Consider the following 10,132-nt stretch of genomic DNA (forward strand, 5'->3'; position numbering starts at 1 on the left):
GTGACTTTAAGGCTGCTTTTGCAGGATTTGCATGTCTCTTCTCATTTGCTGGTAGAAACGTTGAGCTTGCGTCGGATTGGTTCCAGTTCTGGTGTTTCACTTCCCCTTTCCCTGCTTGGTTTCCCTCCCTGTTTCAGTCAGATCATGAGACTTCTGGTGTCTTTGGCAAACCACAAATTAGAACCTCTTGAAGGTTTTACAGTAGGTAAGAGGGTTGTTTTTGTTACAGATTCACACCAGTTTGACGTTTTCTGTTAATCATGCTTGCTTATTTCATTTTGTGTGAAAGGATTAGCTGTTGTTTCAGTGCTGAGAATCTGATGCATTTGAATTCATGACTGGATCATTCTTTGTAGCTGTTTGTCTTCCCTAAATTCAGACTACTTGACAATACTTAAGATCGGTTGTTGAAGAGTTAAGAATCTCTCCAACAAAGCATTAGTATTTCCACAACTTTTCAATTGGGATTAGGTCTTTACTTTGACTGGGACATTTTGACACATCAATGTGCATTGTTCCAAACCATTCTATTGGAGAGAGAGTTGTTGTCCTGCTGGAAATAAAGCTCAAATCTCTTTCAGTTTAGATTTGGTTTCCATTCAGGTTTATAGATTAAGATGATTTATCTTAATCTATTTATTAACTGAGCAACTGTTCTGTTGAAAAAAAAAAGATTCTCAGCAACCATAATTCTGCCACCAACATGTTTCAACATGGCTAGCTCGGCCTCTTATCTGATTCTCTGATTAGTACTCCGGTTTTTTTGTTTTTGTTTTTTTTTTACCTCTTACGTCTTGTTTTATTTTGTTTATTCTGTGTTTATTTTCTTGTAATTTACTTCTTGCTGTTTCTTTTATGTTCCTTTTGGCCCTATAAAACACTTCAGTCTTACAAACATTGGTTGTGTAAAGCTCTATATAAATAAATATATGACTGATTGATTGCTTAGCATCATTTTATTTGACACGTTAAAACGTGACGTCATTCGCGCGAGACCCCGCCCCCAGCTTCCTGTTGGAGGGGAAAAAAAATCTCCTCTCTGGCGATGCCGTTGGTTTTAGCTGTCAACATAATGCGCTAAATCTTAAATGTATGCATAATAATATTTTGCTACTAATTGTCAACACTATGACAACTAGAAATAAAGAAATAAAGATTATTGGTCAGTAAAAGGTTTTAATAAAAAAAAAAAAAGCGAAGGAGAGGGAGTTAAGTCAGTTATGTTAGCTTGACTGTCACAACCTTAGCATGAAAACAGTAAAACTCGAAAGAGACTTAAAGATTTTGGTGTTGAGTCTCTGTCAGCTAGCCGAGCTGTTGGTCAGCTATACAAAAGAAGAAGAGGAGCGGTTTTAACTTGCTCTTCAGCGGTTTCTCTGCGATGTTTTACCTTTACTGTGGCGCGTTGCACTAAATTAATTATACATATCCAGGTTTCAATTTGTTAACATAACTACTCAATGGCCGAAGAGCAGTGGTTATGGCAAGTTGAAGAATCATCTTTTTTGCCCCCCAGCATTGTGCGCATGCGCGATATTTCCGGATGTAAACAATAGCATTCAACATGTCTATGAAATTATTGCCAGTTTTTCTGCGAGTTGTTTCTACAGAAATCCACAAGTCTTATTGCACATTCACAACTTGCTGTAGGTCTGGACTTTTTAACCATTCTGACGCTTTTTACATTCTTACACAATTTAGCATTTTGCATTTGAGGATTTTATTCCTTCAAGGCAAAAAAAAAAAAGTGGCATAAATTAATGAAATGACTGATATTTTGAGTTACCAACACAAAAACGGAACACTGTTTTGCAACTACCTGAAATTTCATAACAGGTTTTAGTGACAGCTCTTTGTTCCTCTTTTCAGCCATGCGGTTCCGTGAGGTGCTGGTCCTCTTTGGTCTGCTCAGACTAACTTCAGGGCTGCCTGTTGCCTCGCGTTTCAGCCAGGCGCCGTTTCTCACTGTGTGGAATGCCCCCACAGAGAACTGCCTCTCCCAGTATGGCGTGGATCTTGACCTGGGGATGTTTAGCATTGTCCAGAACCAAAATGAAACCTTCATAGGTGAAAACATCACCATTTTCTATGCTGACAAGCTGGGTCTGTACCCGCGGTACTCAGCCCAGGGTGAGGCCATCAACGGCGGGGTTCCTCAGAACAGCAGCCTAGACGGACACCTCCGACTTGCCAGCGAAAATATCCGCTACTACATTCCTGACAGAGACTTCCAGGGCCTGGCGGTGGTGGACTGGGAGAGCTGGCGGCCGGTGTGGGAGAGAAACTGGGACAGTAAACAAGTGTACAAGGAGGGGTCAAAAGCCCTGGTGAGGGCCAGGCATCCAGACTGGAGTCCTGCTCAGGTGGAGGCAGCGGCTCGGCTGGAGTTTGAGCAATCTGGGAGGAAATTCATGGAGGAAACACAGAAACTGGGGCAGAAAATGAGGCCAAGTGGCTTGTGGGGGTTTTATGGATTTCCCAATTGCTACAACTATTACAACGACAGGAGCGTAAACTACACAGGTAAGTGTCCAGATGTGGAGCTGAAGAGGAACGATGAGTTGTTCTGGCTGTGGAACGCCTCCTCCGCGCTGTACCCTGACATATACCTGAGCCTGGACCTGCGAGGCCTCGGCAAAGAGGTGCTGCTCTACGCTCATCACCGCATCCTGGAGGCCATGAGGGCAGCGGACCAGGTGACCCCGTGGCAGCTGCCCATCTTCCCCTACGCCCGCATCGTCTACACCTACACATTAGAGTTCCTCTCCAAGGTGAGTGGCGGGTTCATATAATCTTCGGCATGGTCCGATGTAAATGATATTCTGTTTTCACAACACAGGAGCATCTGGTCTATACTGTAGGAGAGAGCGCTGCTTTAGGATCTGCTGGGGTCGTGTTGTGGGGGGACCATGCATTCGATAAATCTAAGGTATGAAACATGCAATGGCTGATTTCCCTCTGTATAACACTGACATAATCCTGCAGATATCTGTTAAAATACTTGTTATTAGGAAAGCTGTTGTGAAAGTGATACTTGTAACAAATAATTTTCCTATATTCTCAAGTGGTAGTACAACTGTTTGATGACCTTTAGCATCTCAGGCACCTATTGGCTTCGACTGTAGTCAAACTCCTTCCAAAAGGAGGAATTTGTAAAATTTGCAGTTTATGGTGACATGCAAAAGTATTCACTCCTCCTGAAAGTGTTTCATGTTCTGTTACTTTTATGTATATAAAGTAGAAGTTGTGATTTGGAAGAAAAATTTGTCACTGCTTTTAAAAAACATATATATATATTTTTTTAAATTAAAAATCTAAATTTGAGGGATGGATCAAATTAGTTTTTAGCCCCTTTACTCTGCTATTCCTAAGTGAAATCTAGTGCAAACAATTGGTTTCAGAAGTTGTCTTATTCAAGTCCTCCTGTGTGTGTTATAATCTCAGTGTAAATCAAGCTATTCGGTGACAACCTCAAGGTTGTTTTTGAAGTAAAGATATTTACTAAATATACTAAATATTTAGCCAACTATTTAGCACAAAGCTAAATACTTAGATTGCTAAGCAAAAATATTTAACTTCAAGCTAAATATTTAGCTTCAAGCTAACTATTTAGCACTGAGCTTAATATTAAGCTAAATATTTAGCACAAAGCTAAATACTTAGCTTGCTAAGCAAAAATATTTAACTTCAACTATTTAGCACTGAGCTAAATAGTTAGTTAAATATTTTAAGCTAAATATTTAGCACAAAGCTAAATATTTAGCTTAATAACTAAATATTGAGTTTGGCACTAAATGTTTTGTTCGCAACCTATATATTTAGTTTGAAGCTAAATATTTAATTTGGTGCTAAATATTTTGTTTTCTAAATATTTAGTTAAAAACCATGCATCATTTTGCTTCCACTTCCCCATCATCCACTCTTTTATGTTGGTCTGTTTCACAAAATCCTTGTAAAATACACTTTAGCTTTGGGTTGTAATGTTATAAGATGAGAAAAAGTTGAAGCCTTTGCAAAGTAGCGGCAGTAGACAACAAATAATACATAGAAAACATTATATATGTGTAAATTAAATCTGTTAATCATAAAAACGAAAAGAATCAAAAACATTTTAGACCCTAGATGTGCAATATGACTTTATTTACTCTAAAACAAACACTATAGGAACAACGAAGAGCAGATTTATTGTTGCTGTGCTCCAACACAGAGAGTTGTTTATTCTATGCTATTTGCTGTGTCTGTCCAGGCTACATGTGAAGCAGTCAAGTCCTACATCGATGAGACTTTAGGTCCCTACGTGGTCAACGTGACCTCAGCTGCCATGCTCTGCAGCCAGACTTTGTGCTCCTCTCAGGGACGGTGTCAGAGGTCGGACCTGAAGTCGGGTGCCTACCTCCACCTCGACCCCGCAGCCTGGAAGATCCTGTCTGAGAAGAAACCGGCAGGAGGGACCAACTACAGGGTTTTAGGGCAGATGGATGCACAAAGTGTGCTGCAGATGAAGTCTGACTTCTACTGCAGGTGTTATCCTGGGTGGGGAGGGAGGAACTGCTCCACGCCAGTTTAGAGATTACAACAGTTTTAAATAATAAAGAGGGGAAGTCGGAGTCTTGCTGAGTGGAGTTTACTTGTTGCTTGTTGGGTCGTCAGCTTCTTCTCAGAACCCAAAGATGTGCCTTTTAGCAGTACTGGAAACTCTAATTGTGCTTTTAGGTATCGGTGTCTCTGTCTTTGTTCTGTGATGGGTTTGCATTTCCTAGTCAGGATCATATGGGTTTTGAAGATAGATGAATGGACTGAGTTGATTGATTCTTTGCTCATTTCAAAACAGCTACATTTTTTAAAAATCATGACCTATTTTTTGCATCTGTTTTTTTTTTATTTTATTGTCTGTATGGACTGATATGGATGTGTGTATTTTTTTTGTTTGTTTTTTTACATAAACCACTAATTTGTTTTGGTGTCTTCCTACTTACCTACTTAATCAAATCCTTCTGCAAACTGCACAGATCCTGTTAGTTTCCCAGGCAGACTTGTGCTGTTGTGTTGTACTTAAAACACAACAGCACAAGTCATAAAATGAATTCCCAAGTGGAAGATTTGCTGTTTTGATTTAACTTTCAGCTTCTAAAAAGCATCATGCAAGAATGTTTACTCTTTATTTAATAGCTGTTCCCATTGCTGTTGGCTTTAAATGAGCACTAGTTTATTCTTTCTCATTACTGAAACACCAGACTAAATGTATGTAATATCTTGTGAGGATAATATATTTACATGCTTGTAGTATATTGTACTCAGAAGAAAAAAGGGGATATTTTATTGTTTTTCCCATTTTGAAGAGTAATTATCAGAAAATTGTTGTTTAGTGACGTATTTTACCCCTGTGGGAAACAGAAACCTCTGATCACTTAAGAACTGATCAATATGCTTACTTTAACTCCTTTTAGGCCTTTTTTTCCCTTTTTTTTTTACCAGCGCTAAAAATGTTTTGAGAAATGACATTAATTAATTAAATTAGTGTTTTATTGTTGCTTTAAGTTAATGAAAACCAGAACTTTCAAAGAGTCTGAACAGCATTAGTTAAAGACATGCATGGAAATAACAATTAGTTACTCTTTTATACTGTTTTTTTAAATAGAAGTTGCCATTTATTGAAGTTACTGGAGCTTTCATAATCACTTGCTTGTTGGTTCGTGACCAGCAGGTGGCGCTGTTGGACTACTAACAAAGACAAACATCAAGGTCACGGCTACGGGAGCTTTAAATCACAGCAGCAGTCAGATCATGTTAGGTAAAAACACATTTTACTCATTACGTGATTCAGATTATCGTCTATTTCTGCAGCAGTTTAAGATTTATAATAAATTCAAGTGACTGAACCTCAGAGGGCGTGAGGAGACCTTGATTGGGATGGGAATGCCATGTACAATGTCTCCTTATCTGAGATCCACCACTACTGCAAACTGATGTCACTGACGGTGATTTTACCTCCTGTGTCCCTCGAGGATTAGACGACTGGAAGATCAGACTCCCTTGTCCCCAGCCTCCAGCTTTATTGCCCTGAATTGTTACAAAATGAGGACAAAGTGGGCACTTGGTTTTGCAAGCAGAAGCAACACATTTGCAGTTTTGCTTTCTGTTTTTTTTTCATATATATTTATAGAGAGAAAAAGAACATTTACTGCAGCAACTGTCTGAACAAGACAAATTGCTGAACTTGTTTCTTTCAGTCCAAGGGCAAATGTTTACCTGTAGCTGTTTGATGAATTTGGGAACATACAAAATGGCTCCCACTGATAGACGTTCAGGGCTGATTGTCAGTCACTTTGTGGTTGCAGAAATTTTCTCTCACCCTGGCAACCTAAAATCCACTTCCTCTACCCAAATTAGAACAGGACACAGCCAAATAATTCGACACTTGTTGCAAAGCTTGGTTTCATAATTTGAAAAATATATTTCATTGTTGCAGGATTATAAATCAAGACATGAAACTTTACAGTTTGAGTAAGATTTACCTGTTGCGAGCCGAGTTTCGATGCGTTATCACACATTTCAGAATTGCCTTCACACTTCCACAAAGGCCATTTGTGATCTGTTTATCTGCTCTCAGTGGTTCCCTCGTCTTTCTCCAGCCTCTGCCAGGTCTGGCAGGCCTCTTTTATTTTCCTATCCCTTCCATCTCTGCGTTTCTTCATTTTGGCATCTCGCTCTGTCACCCACCTCCATGGTCACGTCCTCCCTTTTCTTCGCCGCTCGGGCTGCAGATCGTCTCACTTGCTCTGGGTTTAATCACGGTTTTGTCACGCTCCGTCTCAGTGTCCTTCAGAGGACTCCCACTCTCTGATCGGGGCTCTTAAAGATCCTGTGCTCACACTTGTTTACATAATTTATGTTTGTGTAAGTCATCAAAGCCCTCAGTGTTATGCACTGATCAGGCTATTAAAAGCAAAGAGTTTGCCTTGAAATGGTCAATGTGCCTGTTAAGCGGTCAGATTTCAGGTCTGTGTAAAGAAAGAGGTCATTCATGCTAATGCTTGTTGTTTTCCATCAGTACAATGGAGTCAGAATAAAGATGTAATTTTACTTGAAAAAATATCTTAAATTTGATGTCACACCTCACTCTGTGTGGTTCTTTCTTGGAAACGGACACAAATAGTTTCAAAGTCCTGCTACTGATAACAGAAATACTTGATCTTTTAACACATCAGCATCAAACTATTAAGTGCCATGTGTAAAACTAGTACCAGAGTATAACTTCACAAGATGTTCAACATTTATCATTCAATTTTCTGTTACTTTTGGTGTAGGAGTTATTATACAATTACAAATGTATTCACCTAATGCTACAACTTTATTCTGGTTATATTGTGACTTTATTTTCATAATAATAAAATAAAATCTAAGATTGGTCATTTTTATTTAAATGTGGCCAAGTAGGCTTCCTTGAAAAAGTTAGCTTAGGTCTAAAGGCTTTATAAAACATTTTTAAATTTTTTGCTCAAAATCATTCTTAGATAATACGATTCTAGTCTGGTCAGTTCTGCATATTTTCATCTGTTGTCACTTTAAATTCAAATAAGATCTTGTTGGCCACGCCCCACAACTCAAAGCTTAAACTCACACGTAAAAACACATGTAAACAAATGCACGTTATACCATTGTATGTCTTTGAAAAGCAGATGTGGAGCCTCCTGCGCAATCAATAAGAATGCATCAAGAGATTTCTGCATGGTAAGTCAACAGCAAAACCCTTTTCTTTTCCAGCAGCCATTGTACAGCACATGCCGCAATAAAACCAGTTGCTTGGGTTGCTACGTAACGGCACAAATCCTGTCAAATGTGACTTAAGAGTCATGAGGTTTTTGAAACGACTAATTTTCCAGACACCAAATACATTCATTTATTGCCAGAAAATGGCTGTGTTTGTTTTCTTTCAAGCTTTTAGGCTATTTTTATAAGCATTTTATACCTAAATGGAAGTAAAAAAATATGCAAAATGTGAATTTTTGCATAATAGGTCCCCTTTAAACATAAGATAAAATATGTTGGTATAAATATATTCAGGCTTGTGCTACTCAGTTTTTCAATTAACGTTCTAAATTTGACCTTTGATTTTAAGCTGCTGATGAGAACGCCTTTTTATTCCCATAAAAAGTGCTGATGGATTTTTGCATTTAATCTTGTAAAATCTTATTTTGTGAAAGAAATGCAATTAAATTGAAGGAAAGCAGCCTTGGAACTACCTTTTAATAACATCCCACCTCATGTAAATCAAATCAGAGTAGTGGATCAGTGACATTAAATGTAAAGGCTGAAAGACGTATTTGCACAGAGGTCACAGCATCCTGCTTGTTACGGTACACAACCCTGTAATTTTCCTTTTTTTCCCTTCTTCTTCTTTCCCCACAGTTGCAATCACAGCTACACCACATCCTCTAAGCAAGGGTGGATGCTGATGGACTCATGGTGATCTGGGCATTCAACCTTCAATTAAAGGAAAGTACAAGATGATAGGGATAAACAGCGCTTGTGGGGTCTAATCCATGGTTTTTATTTCTGTTGTACATTTGACTCCTTGTCTGAAAACCTCCTGATGAGAGGCGACCTGACAGACTGTCACATGCGGCTTATCATGAGATGACTGCGCTCAACCACAGTCCTGCAAAACCCTGTCAGACCTGAAAAGTGTCTCCATTTAGGACCAAAAAGAAACATTACTTCTAAACCTCCTTGTGGCAGAATCACACAATGAAGTTCACATCTAGATGGAAAATAATTTCCCCTAAAAGTCATTAAAAGAAGAGGCAAATCAAACCTTAAAAAAGTATAATATGTTTCCAAGCAGGTGCTCAAAATGCATGCCGATATCAAATTTATCCTGATGAATCTTAAATATGGTCTGCTTCCATGAATACACATTGATGACATTGAGCACAGTTGGCTGATGACAATAAATAAAAGTATTATAATGAGAAAATGACTTTTTTAAAAAAATCCACGATCCTCCTTTAGTTTGTAATTATTTCCGATGTATTTTTCTCCTCAAGCGTAATTCATTTTAGCCTTTTTCTCGTTCATTTTACCGGATTTGATCTGAGCTCATTTGAATAAACATTTTGCTTCATATTAGTGTGGGTAATGAAGTGGATCTCAGAAGAAAAATGCTTTTGTTAGAGAGCAGAGACTGCTGCTGCTCAAAGATTGTCAAACTGGTCAAGTCAGCGGGGGAACTGCTAATTGGATATCAGATTTAATCTATTGTTGAGGACCAACGATGATTTGTAATTTTTTCTGGACAAAGTCTGAATGCCAAAAGTTCAGAACTTCAAAATTAGCAAGAACGAAGGAGATGAGTAGAAATATCTTTGAAATATTAATATTTTAAGGGAGGATTTGTTAATACAAATTTTATCATAATAAAAAATTTGCTTTTTCTTTGAGGTAATGATGATGTTTCACAAACTTAAATGGAAACCCGTAGATTTATGATTTATTAATTAACAATAAATTTATTATTGTTGATTATTAGTCATTTTCTGCTAAATTTATGTTCCCAAAAGGTAAACTTTCTCTGAAAAGCTCATGGTTCGGGCATTTCAATGGACAAGTGCAATTATAATTTCTTCACTTCAAACAATCAGTGAAACAGAAGATGACAACATGGTGGGTTTACCACCTGTTTTTATTTTGGATATGAAAACTTGATATTTAGAGATATTTTTCATTATATTATAACATTGAATGGCAGAATCCACCATAGGTTATTGATAGTCATTGTGAGAAAAACATGGAATAATGTTTAACTTCATTGATTGGCTGCTTTGATCAGCCATCTCACCGGTCACAGTTTTTTGAATGGCACTCTTTTTAAGATGGGGAAACATCTTCCTGGTTTATGTAATTGGTGTGATAATATAGAAACAATGGAGCATGTTTTTATTAACTGTAGGAATATGTGAATCAAAAGAGATTACTGAATATGGAAATGGGCTTGGGAATTGAAATTTGAGAATGTCGTTGCTCATTTAAATAGCGAAGAGAAGAAGAAAAGAGAAGATATTTTGTTTTGTTTTTTAAATAATTCCGGGCTCATTAGGAGAATTTGAGGAAAAAGTATTAGGATCCAACAGAT

The 10,132-nt window shown here is 37.9% G+C and overlaps 1 protein-coding gene across 1 annotated transcript; it reads left to right on the top strand.

Annotated features, from left to right (window-relative positions):
* The first annotated feature begins 63 nt into the window (after positions 1-63).
* Positions 64-4,957, top strand: hyal1 (hyaluronidase 1). The gene is made up of 4 exons (XM_008408658.3): positions 64-205; positions 1,870-2,771; positions 2,840-2,929; positions 4,247-4,957. Exons 1-4 carry the CDS (start codon positions 145-147, stop codon positions 4,565-4,567), a joined length of 1,374 nt encoding a protein of 457 aa, XP_008406880.1. The 5' UTR covers positions 64-144; the 3' UTR covers positions 4,568-4,957.
* The last annotated feature ends 5,175 nt before the right edge of the window (positions 4,958-10,132 follow it).

The sequence above is a fragment of the Poecilia reticulata genome, chromosome 5 (genome assembly GCF_904066995.2).
Source record: "Poecilia reticulata chromosome 5, P_reticulata-male-v2, whole genome shotgun sequence".
Lineage (NCBI taxonomy): Eukaryota > Metazoa > Chordata > Actinopteri > Cyprinodontiformes > Poeciliidae > Poecilia > Poecilia reticulata.

What these genes read in the sequence shown, in the direction of transcription:
- hyal1 (XM_008408658.3), top strand. Translation starts at nt 145, where the DNA reads ATGAGACTTCTGGTGTCTTTGGCAAACCACAAATTAGAACCTCTTGAA. An exon ending in CATTAGAGTTCCTCTCCAAG is followed by an intron (nt 2,772 to 2,839) that starts GTGAGTGGCGGG and finishes TTCACAACACAG; the next exon opens with GAGCATCTGGTCTATACTGT. An exon ending in ATGCATTCGATAAATCTAAG is followed by an intron (nt 2,930 to 4,246) that starts GTATGAAACATG and finishes GTGTCTGTCCAG; the next exon opens with GCTACATGTGAAGCAGTCAA.